The 18,455-nt window shown below is 42.3% G+C and overlaps 1 protein-coding gene across 1 annotated transcript in view; it reads left to right on the forward strand.

The window, feature by feature from the left end:
* Positions 1-13,913, forward strand: part of STAC (SH3 and cysteine rich domain) — a gene marked incomplete at both ends in the record, with an annotated part of 113,123 nt that extends 99,210 nt beyond the window's left edge. The window contains 3 exons of the mRNA XM_080715250.1: positions 10,816-10,867; positions 10,968-11,105; positions 13,815-13,913. Coding sequence (XP_080571376.1) covers positions 10,816-10,867; positions 10,968-11,105; positions 13,815-13,913 — 289 coding nt within the window. The remainder of the gene's footprint in view (positions 1-10,815; positions 10,868-10,967; positions 11,106-13,814) is intronic.
* Between the last annotated feature and the right edge of the window lie 4,542 nt (positions 13,914-18,455).

An 18,455-nucleotide genomic window follows, 5' to 3' on the forward strand; every position in this document is an offset into this window, starting at 1 on the left:
TATTTCATGTAAATAATCAGCAGGTGCAAACAACTACAATTAAATACAGATTCATAAAGCATGTTAGGGAGTCTGAAAAATGGAGTAGAGAGTATATAAAAGATTGAAAGGTTCAAATGCATATTTTAGTGACCTTACAATTTCTATTCCAAACAATCCATTTTGGCTTTTCTCATCTAAATCATTTTTCATCTTTATTAGTTTTCCACAAACAATTTATATTAACAGTCACTTTTCATAGGGAGAGAAAAGGCTTATGAGCAGAAAGAGGGAACTGCTTTTCTATTATTAAATTCCAAAGCACAAATTATGTACCACTTGGTTGCATGTCAGACCACCTAAATTTGGAGCCTTCTGGGAAAATCATATTTTCTTTTTAACCCCAAATAAGGATTTAGATTCACAAATTTCCAGACTTTTGGAAACAGTGAATCTTAGATTTTCTATAGAAAAATATTAATGAAATCAGGAAATTGTGTGTCTCATTAGCTAGTATTTGTAGGAAACCTCTAAAGATAGGTTGGCCTGAATTCGTCTCTTCCAGATTTTCTCAAAGCTCAACTGGAAATAGTTTGAAAGTGATTTTAACCCTTGTATGGCTGTTTCCAGGATTTTTTCTCAAAGAGCTCATAGAGTCATGGGGCTGGAGACAAGGGAAGAGGAGACGGAATTTACAGTCTAGTGGGAGGTGGCCAGGATGCTACAGCACACCCCAAGGGGCACTGCCTTAGCCTATGGGGGAGAAGTCAGGGAAGGCTTTGCAAGGAGGTAGTATCTGCACTAAGCTTCCAGAAAGAAGAGAGATGATGGGTGCCTAGCAAGCCTAATTATGAGCAGTAGGTCCTTCCTTCCTGTGAGGAAAATATAAGACAGAATGGGTTAAATTTCAGAACAAAAGAATTGCTTTAAGCAGTACCAGACTGGGTGGGAATAAATGCTAACCCCGGTCCCCATTCCAGAAAGTGGTGGTAAAAATTCATTGCAGGGTCAAAAATCTATTTTTTCTTTTATTAGTGCATTGTAATTATCATACTGAAATGGAGAGTGATAGGAATATACATGCACAAGTCTCATGGAACATTTTTCTGCGGGGCTCACCCTCTTCTTTCCCCATACATGTCTTTGAGATTGGCATCGGTAATTTAATAGCATTATTTCAACTGTTACCTTCTTTACATCTTTGTCTCCCCTAAACCCTCTCTATCACTCCTTTACAGTCTCTTCTTCTCTATCTAGGGTTGCCCTTGCTTCCCAATTTTTATCTAATATGAGAGAAAACATGCAACTATTGTAGTGATACCTGCATATCCCGGTTAATAGCAGCACAATTCACAATCGCCAAATTCTGCAACCAGCCTAGGCGTCCATCAAGAGACGAACAGATCACCGAAGTGTGGCATGTACACACAATGGAATTTTACTCTGCCTCAAAGAAGAACAAAATGATGTCATCTGCAGGAAAATGAGCGGAACTTAAGAATATTATGCTGAGTGGATCGACCAGTCTGAGTAGTCCATTTAGATAACTGTGTTCATTCCCATCTTGATTCTGGAGAGATTCCCTTAAAATTTGGTATAACTTAGTGAATGGACCCCCAACTGTCTAGTTTAGTTCACCTTCCAGTGAGAAAGTCTGTGGTTTCCTATCATTTTAGAAGTGAAGTAGGAGAACCAAGCCCACGAACTCACAGGTAAAAAGTGGAGACTTAGAGCTGGAACCCAGGGAAGTCAGCCCCCAGTCCACTAGTCTGTCTCCTCCCCACATTTTTCATCCTACATCAATTATACGTTTCCTCTCTGAAAAAAAAAAGTTGACAGGGTTTGGGTAAGAGGTTAGACTTATTTGGCTTTTTAGTTGACACATAACTGTGCATATTTGAGGGATATAATATGACACTTCAATTAACGTCTATGATGTGTGTTGTCAGATCCAGGTAACTGCTATATTGCCTTAAACATTTAGCATTTCTTTGTATACAAAACATTCAAAATTCTCTCTACCAGCTATTTGAAATATGAAATTAATTATTGTCAATGTTGGTTACCCTACTGTGCCATAGAGCACTGGAAAATACTTCTCCTGCCCAACTGCACACCCATGCCCCTTATCCGTGCTCTCAGTTCTATTTTAGTTAGCAGATTTAGGAAATGTATTCATTTACACCATGTTGGTCAGCCACATGACTTCTTAAAACAGGATGATTAAATCTGACCCATAAAACCAGGAAGCTTATGATCTATAGTGTGATCATAAATAGTTACTCTTGTTAAGAGAGAATTTCTTAAATTAAGATACAACTGTGCCAGTCAGGCTTGGTGGCACAGGCTTGTAATCCCAGCATTTGGAAGGCTGAGACAGGAGGATCACAGGTTCTAGGCCAGCTAGAGCCACTTGGCGAGGCCTTTCACAACTTAGAGAGACCCTGTTTCAAAATAAAGAATAAAAAAATAGGACTAGGGGTGTAGCTCAGAGTTTAGAAGACCCCTGGGATCAATCTCCAATATTACTGCCCCGCCCCCTAAAATAAAGATATCTGGACTTCACCTAGACCAAGTGAGTCAAATCCCGCTTGAAAATCTGCTTGGTTCAATGTTCTTCTGGATTCTGATTGTCTGCAGATTTGAGAACACCTGTGACTTTTCCAAACTGTGCAGCAGGTGAGTAACAGACACACAACCAGAAGGCAGCGTCCCTGTTCCTCCGTTGGTGCTCTGTATACCAGTCGGCCTCTGATTCTCAGTCTGACGTGTGATCTCACACCCACACCCTGAGAGATTTTCTAAACCCTCCATACAGTAAGAGCTGCAGAAGGGCCTTTGAGACAGAGAAGAGACAGAGAAGAGGACTCCCTCGGTGTCGCGTTTCCATTCTCTAAGTACATTACCGCTTGGCAAATGCATCAACTTAATTAAAACTAAATGTAATTCTAATGCACCAATTTGATTTAAAAATAATTCTCACAGTCACCAGGACATCGAAATGCAATTAAGGCTATTTGGGGAAGGTCTCTGAAGCCTATTATGTTCTGATGCTGCGCTGCGTCAGGAAACCCAGACCTTCCCAAATGTCACTAATGTGCTTAACAGTCTCCCACTCGCTAGGATGCCTCTCTCAATTAGGTTCTGGAGAGCGTGATCCGAGACAGCTCAGGAACATCTACCAAATTCCTTCCAAATGGCCTCTTTGCCGAATGCTCCTGCTGGTCTGTGGACTCCAGGAAGTACAAACATCTTATGGCTGCCGGGCTTAAGACAAAAGCAAACTGCAGGGTTCAGGAGTTCCTGGTTACCTACTCATGTGCCTGGACTGTAAAAGATTCTAGACCAGGAAAAATGCAAATTGGGAAACGGGTCTGTTGAAAAGTGAAGCGGTGGATGTAAAATTAACGGAGCCATTTGGCTGGCTCCTGTTTTTTCCCCCGCGCTCATTAGCTTGGTTTTTCAAGGGCGTCTGTCTTGGCTGAGCGACTCTGGTCTTCTGTAAGCTTGGATTGGGATTCATGTTGCCTAATGTACTGGGAAACGATAGGAAACATTCAAGATGGCCTAAAATACCTGCAGAGCAGAATGGGCAGCTCTGATGAGTTTTAACGTGGGATAAGTAGCACCGAGAGGCAGCTTGATTTAGCGGGGTCACTTCATGGATTCAAGCCTTGTGTGTGTGTAGTGAAATTTCATTGAGCCTGCTTATTTGTGTGAAAATGCACCTGGCCATGTCCACTCCTCTCAATGAACATTGCTATCCTCTCCAGGCTATTTGGCTGAGCCTTCAACCTTACCCAAACTGCCATAGCCAGCAGCCCATTAGGTGGTGGAGTGCCACGTCCAGCTCTCTGGTCCTTGTGGTCACAACCTAGAGTTGAGGGCTAAGAAGACTGGTGGGCGGTGTGAAGAGAGGGAGAAAAGCTTTTCCAAAGCTCTGAGTCACACTGAAGGCCCGGGTTTGAAGCCAGTTAAGTCAAAGACTCTTGCCTCTGCCAAAAACTTGCTAGAACACTTACTTAAAAGGCAATGTAGATGAGCATGGTAGTGTACACCTATAATCCCTTTACTGCTGAAACAGGAGGATGGCAAGTTTGGGGCCAGTGTCAACAACTTAGCAAGACTCTGTTTCAAATTGTTTTAAAAATAGAAAAAGGGATGGGGATGTAACCTGGAGGTAGAATGCCACTAGGTTCAACCCCCAATACCAAAATAGCAAATCCGGGGTGCTATGACTCCTTGTGGACTGGCTAGCTCCAGAGTACAGAGGCCATCCCTCATTTTCTATTACCTGGCCCCAGGGTGGGTGCTTAGAGCTAGTGCACAGTGGCCCAGAGTGGGAAAACCTTGGGAAGGGAAGTGATTGGATGAATGGACTTCATTGGCTTTTAAAGAAGAGGAACTTAAGCCAGGCGTGGTGGCGCACGCCTGTAATCCCCGCGATTGGGAGGCAGAGACAGGAGGATCCCGCTGGTTCGGAGCCAGCCTCGCTGGCTTAAGAGACCCTGTTTCCAAATAAAAAGTATAAAGTAGGTCTGGGAGTGAGCCCCATCGGTAGAAGGGCTTCCAGGAACCCCAGTACCACGAAAGAAAAGAAAGAAAGAAAGAAAGAAAGAAAGAAAGAAAGAAAGAAAGAAAGAAAGAAAGAAAGAAAGAAAGAAAGGAAGGAAGGAAGGAAGGAAGGAAGGAAGGAAGGAAGGAAGGAAGGAAGGAAGGGGAACTTACCAGCCTCTGACCAGGATCTCAAAACTGGCCAACATATTTTTTTAAAAACTTACTATACTATAAAGTGGTATTATCTGGCCTGCCTGCCCAGATCTATCACCTGGAGGTCAGTGTGGAAGAGGATTCTGAGCACATGGTTCGTGGGAAAGAATACTGAGATTGTCAAGTGGTGCCTGGATAGGCAGGGGGTGGGAGATGTAAATCCCATAAGCCACAGGTTTGCTGATGCCAAGAATTGCTACTTTGGACTCAAGTGGGGCCCTAGAATGAGATCCTCACTACAGTAGCAAAAAGGCATAAACTTTCTCTGCCAGATGCTTCAACTATTAGACCAGTCTCAGAAGGTGTTTGCTTTTATTCTCTATGGCTAGATTCTGTTTATTCCCTTCACAGATATTAGGATAACTTGAAATCATATGTTTATTGATTATGAATATTGATTAAGCTTATATGGTTGCTATTGCTTAGATAGTCTTTAAAAGTTGTAACTCTTTACTTGTTTATTATCCCTCTATCTCTCTAGAATATTAGTTCTCCCACCAAAAATATTAGTTTTTCCACCAAAGTACACCTAGTGCTTTGTAAACATTTTGTAAACATTTGTCGACTGACTGGGTAAACACAAAGAAAAAAAAAGAGTAAGTGGATGAATTTAACTGTCTTCACCCACTGTGCAATTTTCGGATCTTGGTGGAGCTCTTTTATAGGGAAAGACGGAATCTGCATCGCACTGCCAGGAGTGTGCCTGCTATTTCTCATAAAATTATAGCTTGCATGCCAGTAAACACCTTATTCTAATGTGTAGCTTAGTTAACATTGGGAAGATGTGCCAGAACTTTCCACTTCTGGGCACATTGAAGAGTGAATCTCAGTGTGTAATCCCAAACTGAGTATTTAGGAGACTGAGATAGTAGGATGACAGTTTGAAGGCCAGCCTCAGCAATTTAGTGGGACCCTGTTTCAAGATAAAATAGGGTTGGAGTGTAGCTCAGGTAGAAGGCCCCTGGGTTCAATTCTCATTATTACAAAATAAAAAGTAAAATAAATAAAAAGAGTAAGTGTGTAACTAGACTACAAAAATAGAGGTCATATTCAGCAGACTCCTCCTTCACCCTCAGAAACAGGACCTCCCTCAGTCCCCGACTTTCTTTTTGACTTATAATTTTTGCCAAACTATCAGCAGAGTCATTGTATTGGATACTGACAGACAGTCTCTTAGGTCATTGGATTAAATAAAATCTGCTGCAAATCAGAAAACTTTTCTACATCAGCTTTCATCCTTGCTGCTGAATTAAATCCCTGGCCTGAGAAGAGTGATTTGGGGCCGTATCATTTTCTGTGGCGTCAGCACACGACCATGGCCGTTGATACAGTGAATTGCCAGTCGCGCTTAATGTCTCCCGTGCTACCCAGCCGTGACCTCGGAATCCCTGATGGAGATAGATCTTAACTGAGAATTGAAAATGACAGCAGGGGAGACTGAAGGAGGATAGCAAAAATGTGCACACACATGCACTCCCTGCCTTGCTCCAATTCTTAAAAATGTCCAAAAGTGTCTTTGCTAAAAACGACTTCCATAACTGCGCCAGAAAGAAGACGGAATGCTATGGGGGAACCAGAAAGTTGGGGAATCTCCTGGCAGACTGTGTAAATGCAATTAGACAGAGAACGATGAAGATGTACAGAAACCCAAGAACCTTCAGGGAAAGTTGGCTTTAGATATAGGAGCATACTCAGGAGACACTGAGCAAAGTTGGGGAAGAGTCTAAAGATTGGATGTAATAATGATCCCCATTCTTCACCCCTTTCTAGGTCCGTGAGACTCTGTGGTTCCTCTCTGGTAGAAGTGGAGCCTATCCCCCCAGCCCTTGAGTCTGGACTGGCCTTGGGCTTGCTTTGACCAGTAAAACCAAGAAGAAGGGACCGTGTATCTACTCTGGGGCTAAGCCTAAGAGGCCTCATACTTCTTAAGTGTTTCCAACTGCTGCTTCTGGGGCTCTGCCATTAACATGGCCCAAACTGGCCTGCTGGAGTCTGAGAAATGTGGACCAGGACAAAGTCACCCTAGTGTCCACAGTCAAGAGCCAACCAACCAACACCTTGGTAGGAGAGTGAGCTGTTAAGAGTCCTGAGGCTGTTAGTTACCAAGCATTATCGCAGCAATATTTAACTGATAGAGTCCCGGCTGTTTTAACACCGTATGACCACAGGTCATGAGCAATTAACAGTGATGGTGACTGACCCCAGAATTAAGCCAATACCTGTATTCAAAAGAAAAGGAAGCCATCCTAAGGAGGACTCCGACCAACACCTGAGAAAGCTGTGATAACTCTGGACCTGCAGACCTTCTAAAGAGCAGAGAAAATAAATAAGGCAGCTTGTAGGAAGAAGGTAAACTTAAACTGGCCAGACGCCTGGAATCTCAGTACCTGGGAGACTGAGACAGGAGGGTCACAGGTTCGCAGTCAGCCTCAGCAACATGGCGAGGACTTCCACAACTTAGTGAGACTGTTTCAAAAAAAATAAATAAATAAAGTAGAGCTGGGCATAGAGATTAGAGGTAGAACATCCCTGAGTGTGGTTCAGTCCCCAGTACCACAAACACTAAAAATAAAATAAAAAATAATAAACTTCAACTGGGCTTTTCTCTCTCCAGGGCTAAGAAAGCATGCCTTGTTTCATCTTTAAGGCGGTGGTAGAGAAGTAGACTCCCTCAGCAATTGACAGCTTCCTGAGAGCTTATTTTTCTGCACCCCGTATCTCCTCAGCTGAGAGAAAAGGCTGAAGAGCTGTACTACCCTGGCCCCCTAAGTACCAAGGAAGCTGAGGCTGACAGTTTCCCCAGATGTCTCAATCTGCCTGTGTACATTTCCTTTCTTTTGTGCATTCACTGCCTCTTATAAAACTTCTCATGTCCTTGAGTTTTCTGAAGATGGAGAGTTTTTTATTTGTACATTGTAGTTGTGCATCTTAATGAAGTACAAGATGGTGGAGGCGTACATGCACACATCACCCAATTAGCCCTTCCCCAGTTCCCACCCCACTTTCTCCCCCTTCCTTCCTTCTCATGTTTGGCTTAGTGACTCACTTTGGTATGTTTATGAACGTGCATCATGCACATTAGGGAATTTCCCTCTTCCCCCTCCCATCCCCCTCAGTTAGGTCTCCTTATTTGCTCATCTGTAGTTTCTCCTTCTTCGTCTAGACTTCTTCCTATGACCCATTTCTCCCTAGCTTCCACATATTAGGGAGAGCATCCGATTTCTTATTTTTTGTGACTGACTAATCTCACTTAGCATAATGTTCTCCAGTTCCATCCATTTCCCCGTACATGATGTAATTTTGTTCTTCTTTATGACTGAATAAAATTCCATTGTGCGCACATCCCATAATTTTGTAATCCATTCATCTGTTGATGGATTGGCCGGTTCCATAGATTGGCAGAGATGGAGATTTGAAGCAAGAAAGTTCTCTCTCTCTTTCTTCAAGGCTGACTTTGCAGCAGGGTGTGATGGTGGAGCACTCCTATAATCCCAGTGCTTGGGGAACTGAGACAGGAGGACGGATTGCAGGTTCAAAGCCAACCTCAGCAATTTAGCAAGAACCCATTTCAAAATAGAAAGGGCTGGGGGTGTAGCTCAGAGGTCGAAGGCTGCTGGACTCAAACCTCAGTACCAAAAATAATAATAACAATAATTAACAGCCGGCTCTGCATAAAACCTATTTTCCTGCCAAATTTGTGGAACAGACAAATGGTAGGGCCTGGGCAACAGTAGGTGACCCCAGGTGTTTGCCTATTTTACTTTCAAGTATACAAAAATGAGATGCATCGATGCACCATGCTTTCTTAAACAGAACCTATCAACAGCCCTTCTGCTTGTGAGAGAGACCCAGGGCAGACCAGATGGGTATAAGAACAGAAGGGTCAGCCCAGCTGCCAAAGTCTACCCACCTCCATTCCGGTCATTAATAGAAAGAGACAACCAAGAAATGCCAGGTGTTCAAGAAAGTCTTTTGACATGAAGGAGAAGTAATAAGATAAAGTACAGGCCAACTAATTCTAGCAGAAACAATTGAATAGAGGGAGAAAATTACTTTCAAAACTATAATAATATCCTCAGAAGGACCTATTATGATGCCACATTGGTTATAGAAAACAACTTTCAGTTTTCAGAAAGAAATAAATAAGAACAAGAAAGAATGCTTGCAGAAAATAACAAAGAGCCGGGCGTGGTGGCGCACGCTTGTAATCCCCGCGCTTGGGAGGCAGAGACAGGAGGATCGCGCAGGTTCGAAGCCAGCTGCACGTGCTGGCTTAGGAGACCCTGTTTCCAAATAAAAATGTAAAAAATAGGTCTGGGAGTGTAGCCCGGAGGTAGAAGGGCTTCCAGAAACCCCAGTACCACCGAAAAAAAAAAAAAGAAAATAACAAAGAACCCTCGAGGTTTTTTTCCTGAAAATATTTCCTAAATTTTGCCTTCAAAAATCCTCAGTATTGCCAGGCGTGATGGCACACGCTTGTAATTCCCACGTTTGGGAGGTGGAGACAGGAGGATAGCGCAGGTTCGAAGCCAGCCTTGCTGGCTTAAGAGACCCTGTTTCCAAATAAAATATAAAAAATAGGTCTGGGAGTGTAGCCCGGAGGTAGAAGGGTTCCATCTCCAGTACCACCAAAAAAAAGAAAGAAAAAAAATTCTCAGTATTAAGACAAATAATAGAAAAGCTCAGATACAAAATAATTAGAAAGATAAAACTGAGAAAAATTTTAATAGAGAGAGGAAAAAAGATAGGAAACATATACAAAAGACAAAAGATATGAGTCGGGCCTCGTGGCCCATACCTGTAATCCCATTACTTGGGAGGTTGAGACAGAAGGATGACAGAGTCAAGGACAGCCTCAGCAACACAGAGACCCTTAGCGACTTAGTAAGACTCTGTTTCAAAATTTAAAAAATAATAATTATTATTATTGGTACTAGGTTTGTAGCATGAAGATAGAAAGCCTCTGGGTCCAATCCCCAGCACCAAAAACAAAAAAAGATGCAAAGCTTAGAAGATGGATCCGAATGATCCTGTTTGTATTGGTTCCCAAAGGGAAGAAGAAGAAAATGGATGAGATAAAACAGTAAAAGATAGAGTAGAAAAAAATTTCCCCGAGTGAAAAGTAAGACTCTTCAGATTACAAATGTTCCAGTAAGTTCCAAGTAAAAGGAATTCATACACACATCCGTCCATGGGCACACACATCCTGATTTGAAACAAACAGACAGGAAATGGTAACAACCACATCTACAACATCAACGACAAAAACAGTCGCGTGTTCAGCTACACTTTAAAGTAATTCTCAGGGAGTGAGGCAAAGGCACGCACGCACCCAAGTCTACAGCAGAATTCCAAAGCAGACCAATCTGAAAGGTGGCAGGTAGAGAAGGTGGGGTTAAGGGAAAGTGCTGTCCATTTTAAGAAGGTATAAATAATGATGAAGACGATGGCTAATTCTAGAGTTTGGTGCAAAAGAAAAAAAGGTGCACATCTTCATATAAGCGTGTGTGGGAAGACCTAGAGCAACACGCACGACATGAGAGGAGGGTTGTGAGGAAGAATATAACGGGGGCTCGCACCTCAAAATTTATCAACTTCTAAGTTTTGGAGCATTTTGAAATGAAAATATAAGTTGTCTATGTTTGAAAATAAAGCTAAGGGTTAAAAAAAAAAAGTACAGAAACTGTGTTTGCTTTCTATCTTCTTGAGTGGGAAGAACTGGTAAAAGTTATGTTCAGGCGGGGCACAGTAATTCCAGTCCTTGGGAGACTGAGACAGGAGGGACGCAGATCTGAGGTTAGGCTCAGCAATGCAGCAAGACACTGTTTCAAAGTAAAAAAAAAAAAAAAAAAAATTCAAAGGGCTGGGGATGTATTTCAAAGGTAAAATGCCCCTGGGTTCAATTCCCAGTACCAAAAAAAAAAAAAAGTCACATTCATTTTATTTCTATCTATATTAAGATTATTTGCATTAATGAAAAAATGTCTGCCTTTTAAGTATCATGTACATTTTTTTTTGCATTTTCCCCTCTACTTCCCCACCCAACTAATTCATTCTTCATTTTAGGCCAGGAGACATGATTACCCTTCTAGAGGATTCCAACGAAGACTGGTGGAAAGCAAGTATTTCTCTTTCTTTAAAAGGAAAAAAATCCATTTGGTAATTCTAACCACAATAAATGTTGCCACTGTGAAAGAATGTCTTCTTTTTCTTTTCAGGGAAAAATCCAAGACAGGATTGGCTTCTTCCCAGCCAACTTTGTTCAGAGAGTACAGCAAAATGAGAGAATTTTTAGATGTGTGAGAACCTTCATTGGATGTAAAGAACAGGGACAGATTACACTGAAGGAGAACCAGGTGAGTCGGACACACAGGTTCAATTACATACCAGCTGCTCAGGTGTGATGGGGTTCACCCCGAATCCCAGGATACGGGAGGCTGAGACAGGGGGGTCACAGGTCCAAGGCCAGCCTCAACTACTTAGTGAAGCCCTCCACAACTTAGTGAGAGCCTGTTTCAAAATAGAAAATAAAGAATGAGTTGAGAATGTAGCTCAGAGGTAGAATATCCCTGGGTTTAATCCCAAAAGTCACACACGCACGCACACACACACACAAAACAACACTGTGAGTTCTACCATACCTATAAAAAGGCTACCATTTATTCTTTATGTCCATTTAAAACTTTTAAGAAACAGAGACATCTTTTAGATTACAAAACTAAATCACAAGCTGGGCATGGTGGTGCATACCTGTAATCCCAATACTTGGGAGACTAAGACAGGAAGATTAAAATTTAAAGACCAGCCTCAGCAACTTAGTGAGACCTTGTGTCAAAATAAAAAAGTAGGGCTAGGGGTATAGCTTAAAGGTAGAAGGCTCCTGAGTTCAACCCCCAGTAACACACACACACACACACACACACACACACACACACAAAATTACACTTATTATGAAAGTAACATTTTTAAAAGACAAAAGAAAATAATGTTATTTCAACAAAGTCACCTCTGAATGTCAATATTCTCATCTGTAAAATCAACGCAGTAGCATCTCCCTCTTAATGTGGATGGAGTAACCCGATGTGGTCACCTGTATAAAGCCCCAGCACCCCAGCACCATGGCTAGACACCACGGGTGTCCTCCTTACCACTCAGAGTAAAGACTGAATTCATCTGCAGTGGTTAGAGCTACTTAAAATTACCCAGTAAGCACCATAAAATAGCTAGCATGATATTTATAACTCTAAAAATATAAAGAGACAAATGGTCATTAACAGGGAAATAGAAGAAATTTGATTCCAAAAATAAATGCAATGCATCTTTTTTTATTAAATCATATTTGTGCCTCTGGGGTTAATCTGTCTCATAATTATTATATTATATTTCACAGAGCTCTTGTTTCCAAATAGAATTAAGTCATCCATTTTTTATGAACGTAGATTGAGTTTGTATTGATGCAAGAATATATTTTCTTCATTCTTCAAACTTAAAAATTGTCCTAATTGAATTCACTTGAAAGATCATAAAAACATACATTTTAATTTATCCATGGTTCTAGCATACCTATAATATTACTTCCATTGATTCTTTGCATTCTATTAAAACTTTGAAAAAGCAGAGGAATTTTTAATTATAAAACTAAATTGTTATGAAAAAGTTGGAAGAGAGCATTTTTAAAGACCGAAGAAAATAACGGTCACAAGCAATTCGACCATCAAGCTATTGTTAACATAAAGACTTAGGTATATATCACACCAAAATTTCCTTCTAATTCATACTTTAATATTATATTCTACTAAAAATATATATTCATCAAAACAATATTTTTGATAGTGATATATAGATCAGGGGCAGCAAACTGGCCTACTGGCCAAATCTAATCTGCTCTGTTTTTTTTAAAATAAAGTTTTATTAAAATGTGATGACACACTCGGCGGGCGTGGTGGCGCACTCTTGTAATCCCCGCGCTTGGGAGGCGGAGACAGGAGGATCGTGCAGGTTCGAAGCCAGCTGCGCTGGCTTAAGAGACCCTGTTTCCAAATTTTAAAAAAATGTATAAAAATAGGTCTGGGAGTGTAGTCCGGAGGTAGAAGGGTTTCCAGAAACCCCAGAACCACCAAAAAATATGTGATGACGCTCATTCATATATATGGCTCCTTTCACCCTACAATAGCTGAGTCTGCTATGGAAACCATACAGCAGGAAGAGCCAAAAATATTTTCTACGTGGCTCTTTTTCTTTTTCTTTTCTTTTCTTGTTTATTTTTTATGGTACTAGTGGTAGAACCCAGAGGCATTCCACCTCTAAGCTACACCCCCAGCCTCCTTGTTTTTTTGTTTTTTTTTTTAATTTTGAAACAGGGTCTCACTAAGTTGCTGTGGCTGGCCTGAAATCTATGGTCCTCCTGTCTCAGTCTCCCAAGTACTGCGATTACAGTTGTATGCTACCACACCCGGCTCCATATGGTTTTTTAGAGAGTTTGCTTTTCTCTAGTCTAGATATACAAGAATATACTTAAGTCTTTCCCATTGTTTTATTTATTCTAACTTAGCAAGGCGATTATATTTTTTGCCAAAAAAGCAAGCCCAAATGGCAAGAGGTTTGCACACTTTTTATCTCTAATGCAAATTTCTGTACCGTCATCCTATTGGTGGGAGCTTGGTTCCACAGTCTTACAGGGTTGGCTAATTTGTCTAGAACAGAATGCTGGGAAGAGGGGTTGACATCTGCAATCTTTAGAAAATGCTAACTTACAAAGAAACAGGAACTTATACAAGTTTACAAATTATGGTTTTACAAAATAGAGTTAGTCTAAATTAAGCTAATTCTTTAGTAGAAAAGACTTAATGTATTTAAGTCCTTTTTATTTTTTGTTTTCAAACAGCAGTCTCCCTAGGTTGCTAAGAATTTCTCTGGTTGCTGAGACTGTTCTCAAACCTGCAATCCTCCTGTCTCAGTCTTCCCCAAACTGGAGTTCCTGAGGCCTCCGACAGCAGTAATTTTAGGTACAGGTTTCCACTGCTTTCCTGTTGACTTGTTTTTGTTTTTTCTTCCTCGGTCTTCAGATCTGTGTGACCTGTGAAGAAGAGCAAGACGGCTTCATCAGAGTCCTCAGTGGGAAGAAGAGAGGCCTTGTTCCCCTGAATGTCCTGGAAAATGTCTGACTGCTGGCACCTCCTTCCGCACAGCAGGCAAGCTCTCCTCATCTGGCTGTGTCCACCCAGAGGAGCTGCCACACTGACCCAGCAGCCAGGAAACAGGGAGCCAAGACTCCAGGGTCTGAGACTGTGGAGTAGCCGCCTCAAAACAGAGCCCATCCTATGGCATCCAGGCTGCTCGAGGTGGGGACCAGCTGGGCGTCTGCTGGCCTTCAGGGCTGAGTGCACACCTGGGGTTGGGGGGCAGCTACCCATGGCTCAGCTCCCTCCCTCCCGCATGGTGTCAGTCAGCCCACTGGAGTGGGCTCCAGCCTCTGATATGGCCCCAGTGTGAGGTTCAGCTCTGTATAGCCCCATGTCATTCTGGTTCCAGACTTCTGTCCCTGGTACTGGTCAATCAGGATCATCATATTTCTGACTTCAAGCAGTCTTTCTGCAGAGTGTGGAGAAGGCTGAAAACCTGCCTCCAACATTCCAGTGCTGGCCCCTGGCCCTGCTCTCTCTGCAATTGTGCTGGACTGGTTATTCTTCCCTTTTCTTCTGTCTTCTGAGTAAGCATGGGAAGAGCTGGTTACCAGTGGAGAAGAGAGAGCAGGATCAGAGGCACAGATACAAGAGGGAGGGGCAGAGGGGTCTGGAGGGCGGAGAACCCTTATACGTGGAAGATCGCACAGCCCTTACAGGGATGCAGCCCTGTCCTGAAGGACTGGGAGCTGGGAAGAGAATGTGGGACAAGGGCTCCATTTTCATTTTCTACCCTCCGTATCGTGGGCAGCCTTGTTCTCTTGTGCCATCTTGTAGGACTCTGTTCAGGAGGTTGGGCTGATCCTACAGGGAGCCAGGAACATGGAGGGTAACTGGTAACAGCATCTTAGAAGAAAGATAGCCAGGTTGGAATCCATTCTTCTTTAGGGAAGTATATTATACCCTAGTAGATGTAAAATGGATAAGAATCCTTAATGTTTCATCCCTCTGAAAGCAGAGGAGCTTGAGGCCTAATTAGCATCATCTAGGGAAATCTCTCTTACTCTGTACTTGTACTAATGTTTACAAGAATACAATATACTGTGATGCCTTCCTCCTTTAAGCCTCCTCCCAGCATTCAAACCACATCCTATTAGTCATTAATATGGTTAAACTTCAACCCACACTGACCTTGGAATCAATGTTGGTTTGTTACCGAGCAATAAAACCATGAGGTTAATTGGGTCTTGTTAAAGATGGAAAGCGGTTGTATCCTGTGCACGTTAGCATTCTTTCTCAAACCAAAGCATCTTAGTCTCCAGTTATTCCTTTTTGGTTACTGCTCCGCCTGGAGTCGGGAGCTGAGATGGGGTGGCTGCTGCTTGCCCAGGAGTTTGGAGGCCTTGCTCTCATTTTAATCCAGCAACCATAATTTCCTCCCTCTCTGAAACAACATGCAAAACCAGGTGTGCAGAGTCAAGATGGGTCCTTTAGGAGTCCGTGTGGACAACATGACTGCCTTTCTGTAAAACTGAATGCCAAGTACAACGCGCTTCGCCTCTAATTCAATTCTCCACTTAAAGACAACACAGTAGTTGAAAAAACATTGAAAAACGTGTGTCCCGGTCTCTTCTCTGATGCCATACCCAATCTGATTTTCATTTTTAAAATGTCAGCTTGCTTCAGGCGTGGTGGCGCACGCTTGTAATCCCCGCGCTTGGGAGGCGGAGACAGGAGGATCGCGCAGGTTCAAAGCCAGCTGCACTGGCTTAAGAGACCCTGTTTCCAAATTATATATATATATATATATATATATATATATATATATATATATATATATATATTAGGTCTGGGAGTGTAGCCCGGAGGTAGAAGGGCTTCCAGGAACCCCAGTACCACCCACACACAAAAAAAATGTCAGCTTGCCTTTTCAAGTTGAATGGAATGAGGATGTGGTACCCAGCCTTCAAGGTGATCCCCCCAAAGGCTTACCTCCTGGCCCACTTCCCTTTGTATCACCCTTTCCAGATTGAATCAGGGCTGGTCTTCTGTAACCAGAGGATTCGACCTGACTTTTGAGATGAGGTCAAAAAACTTGTAGCTTATGCCTTGATCTCTTAGAACATTCATTTTTAAAATCCTGAGATAGTACGTAAGAAACGTAGCTGCCCTGAGACCACCATGCAAAAGAGACACTGTGGACAGACTCACGTTTCACCAGCTGAGGTCCAAGAGATTACAGAGCGACACTGAACTGTCCCTGCTGAGCCCAAGCGAGTAGCAGCTTTGTGAGCAAGATGAATGTGTAGGGCTCCTAAGTCATCACATGTTAGAGCTGTCATACAGAGACACGTCACTGCAACAGGGACTTGGTAATTTAAACCAAAGGAGAACAGTGTCCTTTTTGCACAACGAGGCCCCAAATTGTTATGAACACCGAGTGTCAGCAAGCAGTTGGCTAACTCTTCCAATGTAAGATGTCAAGTTTTTCCTAAGGATCTAGAGGCGTGCAAACAAAAACAAGATGCTTTTCACAGCGTATATTTCCAGGGATGCTTCTCGTTTGCACACATTTGAGGAGACAGAATTTTTCCTCTTCTGCCTACTTGCAAAAGAATGAAAAAACGGCAGAACGAAGACAGCGCTGGCTCACCAAAGCCTTGAAGATTCCCACGACTCAAGAAGTTGCTGGAATGAAGAACTTAGGAGAGAAACTTGGGAAAGGATGAGGAAGGAGAAGAAAAAGTGAACCCGGGACACTCCGTGCTGTGAAGGAGTACACCATGCCCTAATCTCCTGCCCCTGCCCCCAGCTAGGAGGTGGCACATTTCTAACTAGACCAGGAAAGCCACACCCTAAACCCCATCGCCCATGCTGTAGGACTTTGTCCTGCCATCGTAACTTTGAAAGAACTGATTGTACATTGCTCAGGGTTCTGCGAGGTGAAGAATAGAACTTCCTTCATTCCCATCGTTAGCACACATCTGTGGCACATCTGTAGACAGTGGGGCTGTAAAGAAAGCTATGTTTAGATGTCCACATAGCTGCCATAGAGGTGATTCATAGACCACTTTTCCTCCCTGACCATGCACCACTCATATCTCTACCTCTTCTCTCTTCTATCTTTTCTCTCCCTCTCTGTTTCTCCCTCCCTCCCTTCCTCCCTCCTCCTCCCTCTACCTCTCCTTCTCTGTCTATTCTTCTCTTTCTCTCTCTATCTCCATTCCCATCAGACTCCAAAATCTGGTTGCATCCTGAAAGCAACTAGTGGTACATGGTTGGAGCTTAGATAGAGTTAGTTCTCTTTTCTATTAAATTTGCCATTAAAGAAAAACTCTAGAAATCAGTAGAAAGATGCCATGTGTAGAGAGTTTGGTGCAAAAGCAAAAATGAGCACCCTGAAGTCCAAAAGCTGCCCCATGTGATGGACTGCTTCAAAGGAAAGAGAACTCAGAAAGAAACTTCCTGGCCAGTCCCAGCTTAGAGCCAGGTCCAGGCGCAGTCAGCTGTGAATTGCTATGTACTTCAATAGAAGGTTATATTTAAATAACCCGATGTCTCTACCCAGGGCTTCTTGGAGCCTTTAATTTGCTCATTCTCATGGTGAATATCCACAAAGGACATCTGGGACTGCAGAACACTGATTAGCCTCTCCTGGCTAATCATTCCAAGAAACATAGTTTGGAAAACTCCGTAGAAGAGTTCTCATATAACACAGAATCATAATAATTCCAAGGCCCTCTCTTCTTACATCTCAGGGGGATACTTATGAAGTATTAAGAAGGAAAAGAGCACAGATCACAGTGATAATTATATCGGAAAGACAAGCTACTCTGGAATCTGCATCTACGAGGGGGAAGGAGAGAATGGGAGGCTGAGTACTCCAGGAGTAGAAACTCGCGGGGAGCAGCTTTATGAGACTCTGGTAGCTTTAAAAAATGTTGACCATCAGGGAGTAGGCTGGTGTAAATCTGGGAATAAAAGAAGGGTTAGCATTGCCCAAAATAGCATCCCCAGGAATCCAAGCAAGTAGGTGCGCGCCACAGATTTACCACAAAAGAAAACTTCTTAAAAATAACTCGGACAGAAAATTAGAACTAGTAAACGACATCCTGCAACCATCTGAGATTTTTCTCAGTTGTCATTCTGATGTGTGTTTTGTACAACACCTGGTGTTTTTGACCCTTAGAATGTATTTTTTCTCAGCTTTCAATAAGGAGTTTTAAATAGTGTTGAATCTTCTTGAGAGTAATACAGACTTTTAACTGTACACTGAAATGTTAACAAGATAATAGCAATGTATTTTTAATAGCCCCCTTTTGAAATCAAAGACGTGGCGGATTTTTTTTTTATCATCTTGTCAAATTTAAACAGCTATTGAATATAACTTCCATGTCTTCATGGAAATTAGGATGCACTGAAATCTTTAAAATACACCCTGGAGAAATAAAAAGACCTATTTTCAAGAACAAATAATGGATCATTTTTATAATTCTTCCACTAGCATCATTACTCAGGATCTAGTATTACACACCTGATCCCATCTTTTTCTATACATTGAAAATTCTTTCCTTATCTTTCTCC

Source organism: Muscardinus avellanarius, assembly GCF_963383645.1.
Source record: "Muscardinus avellanarius genome assembly, chromosome: 18".
Classification (NCBI taxonomy): Eukaryota; Metazoa; Chordata; class Mammalia; order Rodentia; family Gliridae; genus Muscardinus; species Muscardinus avellanarius.